The sequence below is a fragment of the Liolophura sinensis genome, chromosome 1 (assembly GCF_032854445.1).
Source record: "Liolophura sinensis isolate JHLJ2023 chromosome 1, CUHK_Ljap_v2, whole genome shotgun sequence".
Taxonomy (NCBI): domain Eukaryota; kingdom Metazoa; phylum Mollusca; class Polyplacophora; order Chitonida; family Chitonidae; genus Liolophura; species Liolophura sinensis.
The window spans coordinates 73,232,633-73,250,642 of record NC_088295.1 but is presented as its reverse complement, the minus strand read 5'-3'; the positions used below and the strand labels follow the sequence as shown (position 1 = coordinate 73,250,642).

At 39.8% G+C, this 18,010-nt stretch overlaps 3 protein-coding genes across 3 annotated transcripts in view; 1 reads left to right on the top strand and 2 right to left on the bottom strand.

Annotated features, from left to right (window-relative positions):
• Positions 1 to 3,821, top strand: part of LOC135463882 (PIH1 domain-containing protein 2-like) — a 5,210-nt gene extending 1,389 nt beyond the window's left edge. The window contains 5 exon segments of the mRNA XM_064741346.1: positions 204 to 402; positions 804 to 879; positions 882 to 923; positions 1,439 to 2,016; positions 2,631 to 3,821. Coding sequence (XP_064597416.1) covers positions 205 to 402; positions 804 to 879; positions 882 to 923; positions 1,439 to 2,016; positions 2,631 to 2,804 — 1,068 coding nt within the window. The 5' untranslated portion in view covers position 204 and the 3' untranslated portion in view covers positions 2,805 to 3,821.
• Positions 3,822 to 7,310: 3,489 nt separating this feature from the next.
• LOC135461273 (leucine-rich repeats and immunoglobulin-like domains protein 2) lies at positions 7,311 to 9,747 on the bottom strand. The gene is made up of 2 exons (XM_064738279.1): positions 9,634 to 9,747; positions 7,311 to 9,355 (listed from the first exon to the last, which is right to left on the bottom strand). Exon 2 carries the CDS (start codon positions 9,335 to 9,337, stop codon positions 7,859 to 7,861), a length of 1,479 nt encoding a protein of 492 aa, XP_064594349.1. The 5' UTR covers positions 9,338 to 9,355; positions 9,634 to 9,747; the 3' UTR covers positions 7,311 to 7,858.
• Positions 9,748 to 12,216: 2,469 nt separating this feature from the next.
• Positions 12,217 to 14,321, bottom strand: LOC135463874 (chondroadherin-like). Its single transcript, XM_064741334.1, has one exon. It carries the CDS (start codon positions 14,319 to 14,321, stop codon positions 12,849 to 12,851), a length of 1,473 nt encoding a protein of 490 aa, XP_064597404.1. The 3' UTR covers positions 12,217 to 12,848.
• Between the last annotated feature and the right edge of the window lie 3,689 nt (positions 14,322 to 18,010).

Below are 18,010 nucleotides of genomic sequence, written 5' to 3'. Positions count from 1 at the left end.
AGTGCTAGTGGCACACCAGTGTCATTATTGTCACATGCCAGTATAACTTATATCTTTCATTCAAATCACTTCTATGCTATGTGAAGCTGCTGGAGAGTTTTAAGTATGGCTTAAAGTGTGGTATACATTATTGTCTATTCTCTCATTCTGTAACGGATTTATTTATTAAAAAAAAGTATCAAATTAACTTTTTTCAATTTTAGCATGTTTGGTGGTATGGAGATGCCAAATCTGGACTCGGATGGGTTGAAAACACAGGCTCAGCACATCTGGAGTATGTTGGATGACATGGCTGCAAATGACCCGGCTGCTTACAGGAAGTTTATTGACAGACAGATGAAGGAGGGTAAAGACACTATGTCACCTCCAAAGCCCCACATGTGTGTGCAGACATGTACATACGTGAGTAATGTGATAGTATTGTATTTGAATCAGAAGCAAGTTGATGTCAGAATTAAACTGATGTTATTCTTTAATATAAAGCTGGTACAAAAATTGTGCAATATATGTGCCCTGTTCTTTGTAAATTTATTTAAATTTTCTTGTTGTTTATTCAGATGTCTGTTCAGATGATATATTGCATCCGAGCTTCAAGCAAACTACGTGTACTTTGTAACAGAATCTGTGGCTTTTTTGTTTGTTTTTTCGTTTTTTTTTTTTTATTCAGAATGTCCCTTGTCAAGTTGCGTTACGATCTAGGTTTGAAAATATGTAAAAATGGAATTCATTCAGATATTGTTGGCAAGACAAGTTTAATAAGAGTTACAAAACAAATATGTATATGTGATTTATTTTCCTCACAGAGTGCAAAGCAGCCATTGTTTATCAACTTCTGCAGCTGGCAGCGCATTCCTGAACCTAAGACAGAGGAGGATCCCATTCTGTGATAGGTGGACAGCTACAGACTTTACAGGATGAAAATGGTAAGCTCATTACCCCCCCTTTGCTTTAAGTCCTCATGAAGTCAGTGGTATGTTTAGTAAAATGCCTTAAAATCCGGCTTTTTGTTTAATTATTTCCTTATGATGTGCTCAAGAAAATTATTTTAGTTTATGGTCAAGCATGCGTGGTCTATAGGAGAAGATGCCTCGGTGCAATGAATCTGAGTGAAGTGTAATAAAAACCCGTGAATACAGACTGATGCTCTTAAATATAGTGGTCTGTGACATTTTTTCATTTGGGGCATATCTCTAAAGGTTGCAAAGCACCCAAATATAAGCAGCAAAAAGAAACTATTTTTTGTAGATAATAGATAATTTTAACGACTTATATGGAAAAGTAAACCCACCCTGTTTGTAATACTATTCAGACTTTTGATTATAATTATCATCGTAAGGTATATGTGGATATTTGAAATGTGTTGCCAATGTCATTACAATGACCTTAATGTCCTACAGTTGCCATGATCACAATCAATAATAAAGATGTTTTTTCTCAGAAAAATACCAGCTTGTGGCTGTGTCATTCCACCCAAAGGTGCTGGAGGAATTTGGACTAGATGCCAAGAAAGGTGAAGAACAAGATGCACTGGTGAACTTAGCCATTGATTACCTTCAGGATCAGCACAAACTGACTATATCAAGGCAGTACAAAATTTTGCCCAGAGAATTCCCCATGAAGGGATCTCTGGAAAACATTCTACAAACGTTCAGGCCACAGACTGCAAAGGAAGATGAAAAGTTTGAAAAAGAACTTGATGAATTAGAGAAAACTTTTGGGCCAATGGTTGCTGGGGCTAAGGATACCATCCTCAACCAGTTAAAAAATATTTCAGTTAGCGACTCAGATTCATCCAGGAACATCACATCTCACCAACCAGAGATAGTGTTAGAAACCAGCAAACTGAATCCTCCAATCAAGAAAGGCCTTATTGAAGATATAGGCACTGAGTGTGGCGATAAAAATTCTTGTACCTGTCCAGAGTATAGCTTGAAAACAGAAAATAGCGTGTTAGTGATGGTGGTGAGTTTGCCTGGAGTGACCACTGTCAGAGACTGTGAACTGGACATCTCTGAGGTGAGTTGGATGTTTGTTGTTCACTGCCGGAATCACTAGTATTAATGACCAGATTGTACATGCATTACTTTTGGACATTGTATATCAAACTGTACTGAACTTTGTTATCAGTAAACAATTTCTACTCACTCATTTACATGTCCACAATTTTACAAATAAACAATGCCAGTCTCCCCTGCAATTCAGCCCAAGGCCTTGTCAGAAGGCTGCTGCATCTTAGCCCTACTGTGCAACCTGTCCCCCATTGTCTGGCACAGTGTTAATTGATAGGCAGTGGAAATTGCCACCCTGTCCCTTATTAAGAAATCTACCTTTGCACCATTCCCTTCTGGATTTCTAGCTTGGGGTCTTTGAGAACTTTTCTTAGCATGCTAAGAAAATTAAAAGGAAATTCTGCAAATTGTAATCCGTGGTCACTTTGCAGGTTTCCATGTGTAAGCTTTAATGGCGTTAATAGAGAGTATCAATCTTACATGATGTACAAAATACAGATTTTTTAACATTAAGGTAATTATTTGTCTGTACTGTTATTTCCTCCTCATGACAAGGATATTGTGCGTGATACTCCTGGCTGTGGTCGCCATTATCATGGTCTTCAATGTTTATGTTTGAAGGACGATATATCCCTGAGGGTTCCTGGGCAGTATCAGCTTCACCTGAAGTTACCAGAGAGGATACATGATGAGGAAGCCAAGGCCAAGTTCAACAAGAAGCTTGAGCAGCTAACCATTCACATGCCAACCAGGTGGCACAGGATAGAAAGTCTCTCTTTTGATACATCATCATGAATATCATCATACACATTTCCTATTTCAGTTATAAAAGGTCCTTTTCATATTTATCATCCTTTTCATATATAAAGGAAAACTTTGACTGTACATGAAGTAATTTATTAAAGTTTCTAGGATTTATCATTTACAATTTATGTGTTACAATTATTTGATGATGGAGTGAAAGCTACATTAGCTGTGGGGGCATCAAAGAAGGATGTCGTGGCTTTCAGAATCTACCTCTAGCCAGGTAAAGGTGTGAAGTTATAAGTTGTAGTATGTTATGCATTACCTTGGTTACGCCGTACTCAAGAATATTTCACTGTTATATACGACGGCGGCCTGCATTATGGTGGGAGGTAACCAGGCAGAGAACGGGAAACTCATGACCATGTACAGGTTGCTCCCAGGTCTTCCCACATACGACCGGAGAGTGGATTTTCTTAATCGGAGAATGTAACTTATTTATCATGGAGGGTATTCTTTTTCCATTCATTCATTATTATAATACACATGTCCACTAGGGCAATATTGTCATGAGTTTTGAATCAGACGTGTTTTTCGGGTGATACAAACTATGGTTTTGGTTGACATTGTCGAGAACATTTATACACTGATACACAGAACAAGGAATGAATAAAATTGACGTCTTTCGGTGGAAATGACTTTTTTAAAAAGAATTTATAATCGATTACTCTGCTTTCCATTCTTTGAAAAAGTTGTAGGTTGAGGTAGTCCGGAAATGGAGGATTTCTTCCGCCCAAAGTAGTCCATGTCTAAGCTTTATAGCCTCTTGTATTTGCCATGATGTATTGTTGACAGCGAACTGATAATGTGTCTGTAGTACGAATTCATTGTTAGTGATGTTTAGAAAAAATAACCGATTTTCAATTTTTAACATTTATGACATTGCTCTGACTTCGTGCACATGGTCCTGAAATTCGATCCAGTAGCACGACGGTCTTATTGCTGTGAATGTACAATACATTAAAGTAATTTCCCGTACGATGGAAGATCTGCCAGCAACCTGCGAATGGCCGAACACCAATCAAATAAATAAATAAATGAATAAAAGTAAAACCTGTCTTGGTTTTAATTGAAATACTGATTTAATCTTCAGCTTTATTCAATGAATTATTCAACAGGTGTGTAGCGCAGACCCCTTGTCCAAGTTGAAGTAAATTATAATACTGGATGACGACAACTAGGGTTAAGAGTGAAAAATATGCGTTTTAAAGCAAACAGTGAAAATTTTACGCTGTCACTTAACCGGCAAGATTAAGGCACCAACTAAAGCCTGCGAAAGCTGGATTGAACTGGCTGTGCTTTATGTTTTATTTATTTGATTGGTGTTTTACGCCGTACTCAAGAATATTTCACTTATACGACGACATTATGGTGGGAGGAAACCCGGCAGAACCCGGGGGAAACCTACGACCATCCGCAGGTTGCTGGCATACCTGCCCACATACGGCCGGGAGAAAAGCAGCATGAGCTGGACTTGAACTCGCAGCGATCGCATTGGTGAGATTTATTTATTTATTTGATTGGTGTCTTACGCCGTACTCAAGGATATTTCACTTATACGACGGCGGTCAGCATTATGGTGGGAGGAAACCCACGACCATCCGCAGGATGCTTGCAGACCTTCCCACGTACGGAGAGGAAGCCAGCATGAGCTGGACTTGAACTCACAGCGACTGCATTGGTGAGAGGCTCCTGGGTCATTACGCTGCGCTTCACGCGCTAACCGACTGAGCCACGTATTGGTGAGATGCTTCTGGGTCATTATGCTGCGCTAGCGCGCTAACCAACTGAGCCACGGAGGACCCGCTTTATGTTTTAAGCCTTGATCACTCCACTGCACCTTGCAGTTTTTTAAGTGTCGCAGAACAGCACCTAAGCTATGTTTTATTTTATTATAACCGATGTAAAGAGTTATTCCTGTTACTACATGTAAATCATAGCGATATCTTTTTAAATGGCATGGGTTATGACTGTTTACTGGCATGACTAAGATATGTGTCATCGTTTTTATTTTTTTCAAAGCTGTTTTATTTTATTTATAACCGATGTAAAGAGTTGTTCCTCTTACTACATGTAAATCATAGCGATATCTTTTTAAATGGCATGGGTTATGACTGTTTACTGGCATGACTGTAATTCACTATGTGTCAACATTGACACATAAGATATGTGTCATCGTTTTTATTTTTTTTAAAGCTGTTCTTGGTTGAACAGCTATATCAGTTCACTTGTGCGGTTGAAATCTTAAAGTGTTTACTTTGTATGTGTTTAGAATGTCCAAAGGTTATTAGTTTTGTTTAAACACGGTGAAGAGGGGTTGGTTTTGACTGCTATACAGTGTTGTGATATTCTCACGTGCATATATACCGTTAGTGTTAGATTGTAAGTGCGCTGTATGTAAAAAACATTTATTATACACCTGACCTGCAGTCGCAATCTGACACTGACAAGACAGAATATGAAACGCCTGTCTTATATTTCTGTAAATTTTCACTCACAGAGGCTTTATACCGGAAATTTAGGGGAAAAAAAATACAAATTCGCCTATGTGATCAATATTTATCGCGCTCGTACTGTACAGGCGTAGTTTATGTCGTACCCTGAGCGTCTGCGTCCAATAACAGGGAAAGCAATGTCAAACAAAATGTTAGGGGTGGTATCTCAAAAAGTACAGCCTGTATGGATATTTATATGCATAAACAGAGCAGTGACACGAGGGGGTGTTCCATGGCTGATGCTCTGTGTGCGTATCAGTTATCGTAAATGACTAAATTCACGATTTCAGTACTTCGTGTATTGAGCTGAAGTTTTGCATTCATATGTCTCCTATAGGCGAGCACTTGGATGGCCTTGCTACCAAATCTCTGTTTTTTAACTGCCAAGAATGGTTTAAATTCTTGCCTTTCACAAAATATTAGGCTCGCAGCTGTACTATTTTTAGTTTAAAAACCATTTTGAAAGTTTGAATGAGTTTACCAATTTGAACGGTAACATTTGCACAGATGAGGCCGATATTTTGTGAAATTTTTGTGGTCTATTCTACAATATAACCGAAGATTCGATTGAATTTGCGCTTATCTCTTCAAGTAATTTAAGTGAAAAACTTTGCTATTTGTTACATTTTTGAATCTTTCAAAATTGTTGAAATCCAAATTTATCTGCATATTTGAATTGATGTTTGTATATTTTATGTCTATAGTAATAATTGTTATCCCAATAATTTTAAATAGAACATATCTATAGGACATAAACAGGGGAACGATCTGTCAGCATATATGTTTATGCGGCTGTTATATATAGTGTCTTTATAGAGTATTTCTTTGCGCAGTTTATGTTTTTTTTGTATTAGAAAGGAAAAGGATAAATACAGGCAGTGATCATTTTGACATACATGGTTTTGGACCGTGGAATAGTTTCACAAATAGTACCCACGCCTTGGTACAATTGTATATCTTTGACATGTTTAGGGCAAACTTTAGCGGTCGACATTGTCTACGATACACCGAACTTCTGCAGGTATGTTTCCCTGTTCAAAATCCAATTAAAACCACCACACTTCGGTATGTACCGGACAAACCTTCTGAAAGATGACCATAGCCTAGCTTAGTGACAGGTCTTAGTGATCATTTGTCACCCATTCACGGCGTTAACATAGTGTGGGTTTACGTGGCTAAAAAAAACAGTAATATGTGTTAAATTACAGATGAGACGCATTTATAAAATGAGAATACATGCAGTAAATGCACTTTGCTGTGAATTCTTCAGGCATTCAGCACGAAAATTATTTTCTCCGACACTTTAAATTTTTGCAGTTATATATGTATTCAGTTCTGGATTGGGGATGACCAACATTACTACGGCTGTGTTATAGAAAAAGATATGTCCTTGTCAACCGGCAAAGATTGATCTATACACAGATCCTTATGTACGGACCAGACATATTCACAGGTTTTATGTCAGCTGACTGGTACGATTTGCCACGTGTTGAGGTTTGTTTAAGTGGAAACACTTAAATAAGGAGACATGTTTTACTGTGCTGTTTGCATATAATAATGTGTATGTTGAAATATTTACGTATGAATATAGGTAGTGCCGTTGGTGACAACGATATATCTTTGGTCTACCACCATGTCTGCTACTAACAGTGACTGGTTCTTAAAATCCTTGACATAACGTGAATTTTAATGATAGTATTTCAACTTTTGAATGCCCTTGAAAAAGAGTTTATTTTATGATTTGACTTTAAATATAGTTGATTATCCAATCTCAAATATCATCTTGCATTATGTTCCAAATGGACCTCCGCAAAAGGGTTTTACTTAGTCTGAATGGCCCAGGAAAGTCTAGGAAAACATAGGTTATTGGGCCCTCCAACGTCCTTAAGAACCGTTTCTTTCCCGGCGGCAACCCTGAGATACCCAATGCCGACACATTTATTATGACGCTGCCTCACTGTTTGATTACAACATGACGAAAACCTCAGGCTGTTGTGTTGGTCTTAGTTTAAACTGTGTATTATTTCCGAGCCAAAGAGAAGATTGGCAAACAAGTGGGATCTATATCAATGTCTTTCTCTACAAAGCATGCTTTCTCACAAACAATTTTAAGAGGAACACAGAAGCTGTTTAATATTATAGCACAAGCAATGCACATTTTGGCCTTCATAGTTGTAGGTAAGTTAAGTAGTTGTATAATGGCAACGATAGTTTAGAATTTGGCAATTTGGTTTGTACCATCTGATGTTCCAGCAAAAAATTCATATATAAGTCGTCATATTTAATGACAAATGGTAATTTTACGGAAGTAAAAATGGAAGGCTCTATACAGTATAGAATGTAAGGAGGTAATAATTACGTTGACAAGAGTTTACGCAATTACATATATCCCAACAGTTTAAGCTATTATATATATGCTACCCAATTCCTAAGATGGAATCTGGATGTATTCTAGAAAATTCAACAGTACAACCGTTTTCAGTTTATTCTACAAACTTGCTGGTACAGACTTGGTTTCTCTATTTTCTCACATTCATAAACATTTTTACTTCATTTCCACGGACACTTCACCGGTCCGACGATATGCTTGTTTTTACAATCCTCTTTGGCTTTCCGCTGGAACTCGTCACTCCTAATACCCAGACCCTTATATGCCGGGGGTGAAGCGCACGTGCCGTCTAAGGTGGTGGTCTGGGCCTGGGTTATGTTGTACACGTGACAGTCACAAACGATCGGGTTCTCGCTGACAGAAATATAACCGAACTGACAGAGGTCGGTGACAAAGTCTAGTGAGCGGAGGGCGTTTGAGTCCAGGTCCAGATGTAACGGTGAAGCCAGACCGTTAAACGTATCAGGTCTGATTGAGGTCAGATTCATCCACATCAAACTAAGTCTGTTTATGGAAAGTCCGGAAGCAAAATTTGCGGGTAGATCTTTGGGGAAATCACTTAGTGCTGCGTCAATCCATTGGAGGCTTTTTACCTCCTGCAAAGCGGCTATAGGCAGAGCTGTTAGTCCATTGGATCTAATGAGAATATAGTTGAGAGTCTTGCTAACGTCGGAGAACATACCTGGTTGGAAATGAACACTATTGCCACTAATGTCCAGTTGAGTCAAGGAGTTCAGGCCAGCCAAATCACCAAGCGAGATTTTGGTCAAGCTGTTGTAGCTCATGTCCAGATTTGTCAGCTTTTTGAGGTGTGAGAATGTTTGTTTAGGAATGTGTCCTAGCATATCGTAGTAAAAGCCCAGTATTTCCAAATTGTCTAGACCCTTAAAGGCATCAGCATCGATTTGACCGGCACCACTAAACTTATTACGACTTAGCTGTAACTCTTTAAGGTTGGGTAGACCTTTAAAGGCATCGGCAGGGATTTGACTGATATCATTAGCATCGAAGTTAAGCGTTTGTAAATTAGTCAGAACGCTTAATTCTGGCGGAACTTCGGACAAGAGGTTACCGTAAAAATCTAAATCAGTAAGCGCTGGTAGCCCTTCAAACGCCCCTTGTTCAAAGCGGTTGATGTAACTTCGGGACAAAACCAATTTTGTCAAAGACGTGAGTCCGTAGAAGGACTTGGTGTAGATGGTCCTCATGTTAGGGTTGTAGTCCAGGTTGAGGGTTTTGAGAGCAGTGAGGCGGAGGAGGCCCGGTATGGGGAGAATGAGGTTATTTGTGCTCAGTTGTATGTCCGTCAGGGACTTCTCCAACCCCTCAAAAGCCCCAGCTGCGATTATCTGGAGACCATTAGAGGATAGGTCTATCGCGCCTGTTGTTACACCGATAAAACTTCCATTGGAAACCTTGATGATTTTGTTTCCATTGAGAAGGATTCTATCAACTTTTTCTCCACCGGTAAACTTTGGGACGAGGGTAAGTCCGAGACTAGAACAATCCACGATGTACTCGAGTTTGAGGGTGTAAGGATTTGTCTTGTTACTACACTGACATGGCGGCTGGACTGGACAGGCCAGTGTAGAAGATGACGCCAGCGCGACAATCAATAATACCAGGAATCGGGATGCCATGGCTGAACTTTACTCAACCTGAAACGATTCAAAAGACAAAATGTACATTGTGTTGCTTGTACTAAGCGCTCACATGCTGAGATAGACAATAGAAATTGGCATTATAAGGCATGCCTTATGGTCAGCAAAATGTGCCACCCGGCATATGTAAAAACAAATGCTGTATCTTTACAGTGATTCTCATACCCCACAATAAAAAGTGTGTTAAATATATAAGCTGGATGCGACCACTCGTGTTTTCTACTGACTTTCAAGCTGAAAAATACAAGGTGGAGAAAGCCAGCATCAGTACTTACCTATATGTGTCCCGTTGGCTGCCCGCTCTACTTGTCGACTAGAGGAAGAATTATCCGGTTTATAAAGAGTGGGCTTTATCTTAACCTCTTAAGTTGTCAGCTGGATAATTTTACACACACCGTAAGCTAGTGGGGATAGCGCACGCTGGTGTATGTTGCAACCCCTTTAGCTATGTGACGTTTGTTGTGAAATTCTACTACGATAAAATGCCATGCACGTTGACATTCTGAGCATGTGACCGGAAGATCTAAGGTGAAAACTGATTATTTTGCAAAAGGACTTCCAGATATAGACTCAAGACAGCTCAAATTTTGCAGTAGGTGATCACATTAAGGCTCGTATATTACCTGGTGTTGCGGGAATTCCGGCATTTTCTGTGGGAATGTTTGGTAAAGGATTTCATTTGATTGAGCTGAGAAGTATCAATTGTGATGAAAGCTGCCGGGAGAACAGAAAAAGCTGGTAAAATTACTCTGTACTCTTTAATTTTCATTTATTTATTTGATTGGTGTTTTGCGTCCCACTTAAGATTACATGACGGCGCCCGGCAATATGGTGAAGGGAAACCGGACGCAGCCTGGGGAAAACCCACTACCATCCCCAGGTTTTTGACAATGAAGCCTTTGACCTCATTGGTGAGAGGCGTGTGGGTCATTGCACCGGGCTGGCACGCTAACCACCGCCCTGGTACGCTAACCACCTCTGCCACGTTGGCCTCTTTTTGTTTTTCAGACGATCATCGCATTATTTATTCAGTAGATATAATGCACCTGCGTATTTTCGCACAAACTCAGTTATATACTCGACTGAATCTTTCTTTCAGTCCATCTTCATCCTTTTCCAGCTAAGGTTTGCTGTAGTAAAATGTTGCACAGTCATCATGTTTGCTTGCCAATAACGTTTTTCTGTTAAAGTGTTTGTATGGTACATGATTCATTATGTAATTCGGACTGGTGAACATAACATAATATATGTCCATTAATTAGAACAACCGACTAGCAACATGTGGATGGTAGTGGATTTCCCCGATTTCCTGTCACCATATAATGCTGGCCGTGGTCGTCTACACACATAAGTATACTTCAAATTGTGCAGAGTGTGGCGTCACTGTGTTTCATACTTCCTGGACTAAAAAGGAAGTGGTGTGTTAGCCGCGTTCACACGGTGAGATTGTCGAATCAACCCGTCAAACACGACGATATGTCGAATGAAAATAAAACAGTGCTATTTCATGCGAACATAGCATTCCACAAATCGCATCACCTGAACACGGCATGTGAAATAGACTTGTCCTATTCTCATACCACTTATCAAATTCGAGGAGTCTATAGAACTTGTGTGAAAGTGGTATTAGAGTGTAAAATTTAAAGAAATCACTCGCTTACTGTACGCTCTATATATAACCGTTAAACATAAGAGGTTTTCTTACAAGAAACAGCTTCGTTAAGAAAAAAGATACATGTGGATCAAGGATGCTATTCTGCAGGGGGGAGTGTGACGTAGTTCAGTGGAAAGGTGCACACTTCTAAACCATTGCCTCGCGAGGTTTCGGTTCACGCCCGACTTTGTCAGAAAGTTTTAGATTTCCCCCGTTTTTATTGCTCATGCCATTGACTGTGTTCTTTCATGCCAATGGCAGTTGGTTGAAGATGCCTTGTCTTGCAAGTCTGCACGTATCCCACACGACGTGAAGAAGTTCGCCAGTCACTTTCCAAACGTAAGTGGTTTGTACTGAGCGTTGCTATTCCTTCCATCCATAAAGGCATGATATGAGTGAAAAGTTTTGAGCATGGCGTTTCACAACAAAAATAATATGGTTGTCCCTTGACCCGTTTTCCAAAGCTGTCTCGACGTTGCGTCAGTCGCATTTACTATAGTGACATAAGTCTTCTCCATATGTGCTGTCATGGAAATTACGTCAGTCGAAATTTGCCATTGCTTTTTTAAACCGGCCTCAGAAGACCTTTTTTTCATTTCTTTTACATGGCAGGTTTCTTTACAGCAGAAAGTGTTCCAAGCAGAAGAATATATGTTTTATTGTGAGAATAACTTCATGCGTGTATACATATCCGTGTCTATATCCGTGTAATTGATACCTGAATGTAACAGGTCAAATACAGGTCAAATATTTTGTATTTGACCTGTATTAAAATCCGTAAAATCAGTTAAAATCAGTTAGTTTTGTTAACCTATTGCCAAGGGCACTTCACCGGTCCGACGATATGCTGGTTTTTACAATCCTCTTTGGCTTTCCGCTGGAACTCGTTACTCCTAATACCCAGACCCTTATATGCCGGGGGTGATGCAGTATAGAATGTAAGGAGGTAATAATTACGTTGACAAGAGTTTACGCAATTACATATATCCCGGCAGTTTAAGCTATTATATATATGCTACCCAATTTCTAAGATGGAATCTGGATGTATTCTAGAAAATTCAACAGTACAACCCTTTTCAGTTTATTCTACAAACTTGCTGGTACAGACTTGGTTTCTCTATTTTCTCACATTCATAAACATTTTTACTTCATTTCCACGGACACTTCACCGGTCCGACGATATGCTTGTTTTTACAATCCTCTTTGGCTTTCCGCTGGAACGTTACTCCTAATACCCAGACCCTTATATGCCGGGGGTGATGCAGTATAGAATGTAAGGAGGTAATAATTACGTTGACAAGAGTTTACGCAATTACATATATCCCGGCAGTTTAAGCTATTATATATATGCTACCCAATTTCTAAGATGGAATCTGGATGTATTCTAGAAAATTCAACAGTACAACCCTTTTCAGTTTATTCTACAAACTTGCTGGTACAGACTTGGTTTCTCTATTTTCTCACATTTATAAAAATTTTTACTTCATTTCCACGGACACTTCACCGGTCCGACGATATGCTTGTTTTTACAATCCTCTTTGGTTTTCCGCTGGAACTCGTCACTCCTAATACCCAGACCCTTATATGCCGGGGGTGATGCAGTATAGAATGTAAGGAGGTAATAATTACGTTGACAAGAGTTTACGCAATTACATATATCCCAGCAGTTTAAGCTATTATATATATGCTACCCAATTCCTAAGATGGAATCTGGATGTATTCTATAAAACAGTACTTCAACATTCTTCAACAGTACAACCCTTTTCAGTTTATTCTACAAACTTGCTGGTACAGACTTGGTTTCTCTATTTTCTCGCATTCATAAAAATGTTTACTTCATTTCCACGGACACTTCACCGGTCCGACGATATGCTGGTTTTTACAATCCTCTTTGGCTTTCCGCTGGAACTCGTCACTCCTAATACCCAGACCCTTATATGCCGGGGGTGAAGCGCACGTGCCGTCTAAGGTGGTGGTCTGGGCCTGGGTTATGTTGTACACGTGACAGTCACAAACGATCGGGTTCTCGCTGACAGAAATATAACCGAACTGACAGAGGTCGGTGACAAAGTCTAGTGAGCGGAGGGCGTTTGAGTCCAGGTCCAGATGTAACGGTGAAGCCAGACCGTTAAACGTATCAGGTCTGATTGAGGTCAGATTCATCCACATCAAACTAAGTCTGTTTATGGAAAGTCCGGAAGCAAAATTTGCGGGTAGATCTTTGGGGAAATCACTTAGTGCTGCGTCAATCCATTGGAGGCTTTTTACCTCCTGCAAAACGGGTATAGGCAGAGCTGTTAGTCCATTGGATCTAATGAGAATATAGTTGAGAGTCTTGCTAACGTCGGAGAACATACCTGGTTGGAAATGAACACTATTGCCACTAATGTCCAGTTGAGTCAAGGAGTTCAGGCCAGCCAAATCACCACTGACTATTTGGGCTATATTTGTGTAGCTCAAGTCCAAATATTCCAGGTTTTTGAGGTAGGAGAATGCATGTTTAGGCACGTTTCCCAGTTTGTCGTAGAAAAGGTTCAACTTTTCCAAATTGTCTAGACCCTTAAAGGCATCAGCATCGATTTGGTCAGGGCTTGTAAGCGCATTGCGACTTAGCTCCAGGTATTTTAGGTTAGACAGGCCTCTGAAAGCGTTAGCAGGAAGTTTAGTAATGAAATTAAGGTCGAACTTGAGTGTTTGTAAATTGGTCAAAGAACTTAATGCTGATGGAATTTCTTGCAAGTCGCAGGCGAAAAGGCTTAACTCTGTAAGTGCTGGTAGCCCTTCAAAAGCTCCATGTTCAAAACGGTTGATGAAATTTCGGGACAAAACCAACTTTGTCAAAGACGTGAGCCCGTAGAAGGACTTGGTGTAGATTGTCCTCATGTTAAGGTTATAGTCCAGGTTGAGGGTTTTGAGAGCAGTGAGGCGGAGAAGTCCCGGTATGGGGAGAATGAGGTTATTTGTGCTCAGCTGTAAGTCCGTCAGGGACTTCTCCAACCCCTTAAAAGCCCCAGCGGCGATTATCTGGAGACCATTAGAGGATAGGTCTATAGCGCCTGTTGTTACGCCGGTAAAACTTCCATTGGAAACCTTTACGATTCTGTTTCCATTCAGAAGTATTTTGTCGACTGTTTCTCCACCGGTAAACTTTGGGACGAGGGTAAGCCCGAGACTAGAACAATCAACGATGTACTCGAGTTTGAGGGTATACGGATCGGTTTGGTTCTTGCACTGACATGGTGGCTGAACTGGACAGGCTATACTGGAGGATATGGCCATGACAGCCAGTAAAACAACCGATGGAGTCATCATCGCTGACTTTCCCCTGCAAAAATATAACAGAAAAGTGAAATACTGTCACACCGTGAGGCAGAAGCTGATAGATTTCTCAATCGCCATGATTACATGCAGAATTATACCCGTTGCAACTGTATCTTTCATTAGCCTAGGCCAATATACATATATCTGTTGTTCTAAACGTTGTGAGTTCAAATCCAGCTCATGCTGGCTTCTTCCCCTGTCGCCCTTGGAATTGTCTGCCGGCAATCTGTGGGTGTTCTAGGGGCCCTTGGACTCTGGCGAATTTTCTCTTACTGTAATGCTCTCCGCCGACGTATAAGTGAAATATTCTTGAGTGCGGCGTAGAACTCCAATGAAATAAATGAATGTATCGGGTGGGCATAAAAAAGGCCGTACTTTGATACTTTATGCCTCTATTATCCTTTGTTCAAACCCTTTAAAACTTCATACTTCTAAATGGCATGATTTGGTTAATATACTGACCGATTTTCAAGGTCATAGTTTGAGTAGTCTGTACACAAGTTTAAAATGAAAACTTAGCCTCAAAAACGCACGTTCCGGTGACTCACATTGCATCACCTGTCAGGCATCATGGGTAGAGGGCGCGCTGCACCTGTGTGACACGCGTTAATTAAGTGTCGTCTGGAAAAATTGTCAGGCTTTAATGTCAGATAAACCCTTCTGCCACATAGGCACAAGTTTTACTGAATCAAGACGGTTTTCTCTGCGGCGGACAAGGAATTGGTTACCTTTTCGAGTAATACAAGGTAGAACATCATTTTAAAATATCCGGAACATGCGTTTTTGACTCTATTTTGATTTTGGTCCCGTGAACAGATATCTTAAAGAATAAAATTCAAATTTTGCCGGTATACTAAAGACATAATGGCTTTTGAGCGTGTAAATTTTTAGACGCTGACGTATGAGGGTTTCGGAGATATTGAGTATCAAAGTAAGGCCCATTTTTTATGCCCATCCGATATATATAAACTGTGGCTATTCATTCTGACATTATTTTATTTTTTTATTGTGGCATACATGTGCAAATATTACTTAGTAATTTGGGGCACTGAAGAGTTCAAATGATGCCTCAAGTAAACAAAACTAAAGTACAAAACTAACCGCAATATGAGCTGGACTCCACCTTCACAATACTAGATAAAGAAGGAAAAAAAAACAAAAACGAACAGTACAAAAAACAGAAAAATGCTTAAAATTATCCATGCAAATGTAAAAACCAGCCCTTTTGATAATTAGTTCTAAACACCTATAACAGACAAGAGCAAATTTGTACAGGACCAGTACTTACAGGACTGCAGAAAGCTGTACAGTTGTGTGTGAGTAGATTACAAGAAGGATAAGTCTCTTTATAAATAGCGGAGTTTATCTCCAGCTCGTGTCACATGTGTAATTTTACACCCTCAGAGAATTTCAGATAACTCAGAAATCGTATCTGTTTATGATCGGAGCGTGTGACTAGATGCGTGTAGGTAGCAGATTTCATTCTAAAGGCTGACTTTGTGGTTCACGTGTTCTATATGATACACAGGTACAGCATATATGTATATATGTTTGCCTAGATGCTTTGGTCCGTTTTGACGTGCAATAGTATGTCAACACAGTGTTCAGTTTCTGGTTCATATCCATAGCTTTCACATCCAAATAGCCATAAATTTATAATCATTTATAATTTCACACGATAATATCTCACGAAGCCCTCGCTGGTGGCGCCAATTAAGTAGTGACTTCTCTGCGAATTCCACTAGCTCTTGGCCAAAAGGTTACAGATTCGAATCCAAACCTCGTTGTTTCAGCCACGCTTTTTCTTGCTTGAAAACCTGGCGAAATACCGTAATTTCCACTGAACTATGGGTTCATCGATTCCACCTGGGGCCTAGATGGCTGAGATGGTCATTGGGCTTATTCGCTGATAAAGTATCAGTCCCTTAATAATTCAAATTGACTGTTCCAATCTATCAGCTGTCGCTGTTCAGCTCTCAGGTGTTTTCACAGGTACATAGCTAACGTCGATGGTTTTCTCTGTTCACACCGATTTCCAGCGTCGAAAAACTTGAGTGCTAAGAACAGTTCTTGCTCAGGGGCATAAATACCAAATAAATAAATTAATGAATGAATTCACAAATTAATAAACTAAAAACAAATTAATAAACAAAGAAATTAGTTAATAAAGAAATTAATTAATAAACAAATTAATTAAATAATAAACAATTAATTAAATAATAAACAAATAATTAAATAATAAACAAATTAATTAATAAACAATTAAATAAATTGTCTCTGACAAGGCGTGTGGTGTCACTGGCGTGGTATTTGGGGCCTCTAACATGGTGCCTGCTGTCTGTCGTGTAGACAAAAAAAATCTCTTCACAGACATTCTTAGAGACTGATAAACGGCTTTGTTCATGTTGACGCCGTCTTGACTTTACCGAAAGAATGACTATAACGATGTTAAAACTGCGCTAAACCAACAAAAATGACCCCCCAGAAGTTTTAGGATATGTACACGCTATGTTAGCGGAATGATCTGCATACATTTGTACTCAAGGTCTACCTACTTCATGGAGAAAATTTTAGACGATCTCCATGGAGACATGTGAAGAAAACGTTCGAGAGTGTGATTAATATTGAACGTTAATCTTCGTCAAATGATTTACGTGTGTACACAAGCTCAGAAACAACAGAGAGCGTTTTGTTATCTCCGTCCTGCTGTTTAAATGTACACGCACTGAAAAGGTCGCGATATGCGCCAGTCGAAACCTAGATTATGACAACAGTGCTTAAGGACAAGCACAAATACATGTTAGCCATCATTTTCGGCCATTTACCAATAAGCAACAAAGAAAAAGAGACACTACAACGGTCCAGTGAAATTGATTATCTACACGTTGTCGTTGTCGTTGCATGTCGTTGCATGTCGTTGTTTTTCGCTTACTTTTGAAAGGCACGCTTTTTAATCCAGAAACCTCGGCTTTTCCCACCTATGACACTGCCACTTATATTTATTTATTTATTTATTTATTTGATTTACCCCATACTCAAGAATATTTCACTTATACATTTAGCTGTGGTTTCACCCACGACCACCCGCAGGTTGATGTCAGACCATCCCACCTACGGCAGGAGAGGAAGCCGGCATAAGCTGGACTTGAACTGAGTGGGAGGCTCTAGGTTCATTGCACCGTGCTGGCGTGCTGGCGTGCTATCCTCCTCGGCCGCGGAGGCCCCCTAAAAATGTTATAAAATAGCACAATGAAGTTAACAAAATGAAGTAATGTTTGAGTATGTCGTTAAACGCCAATGGGACAATCCAGTCATCAATCCACGCATATATGACTTATTACTTGGCACTACATTGTTCATACTTTACATGCACCTAAGTGAATTTCATTTGATTTGATTCGTGCTATTCTCTCAGAGCAGAATTTGACCGGTGTTTTATGCCGCATTAAAAACTATTCACTCATATGACGGTTTTAAGGATGACGGACACCGGGTCTGAATTACTAGGGCGTGTCGTATACCTGCATGACAAAACCTCCTGATGTATAGTTACATCACAGCCAGCAAGGCACGGATTCGAGCACGCGTCCTCACTGTCTACAGCGTGTACCAATAGGAGAAACCATTAGGCGTGCTGCAATTCGGATTGAAGCGTCATATGTATGAATCTGCTGTCA

Coding starts and splice junctions, on each gene's coding strand:
- LOC135461273 (XM_064738279.1), bottom strand. CDS start 9,337: ATGGCATCCCGATTCCTGGTATTATTGATTGTCGCGCTGGCGTCATCT.
- LOC135463874 (XM_064741334.1), bottom strand. CDS start 14,321: ATGACTCCATCGGTTGTTTTACTGGCTGTCATGGCCATATCCTCCAGT.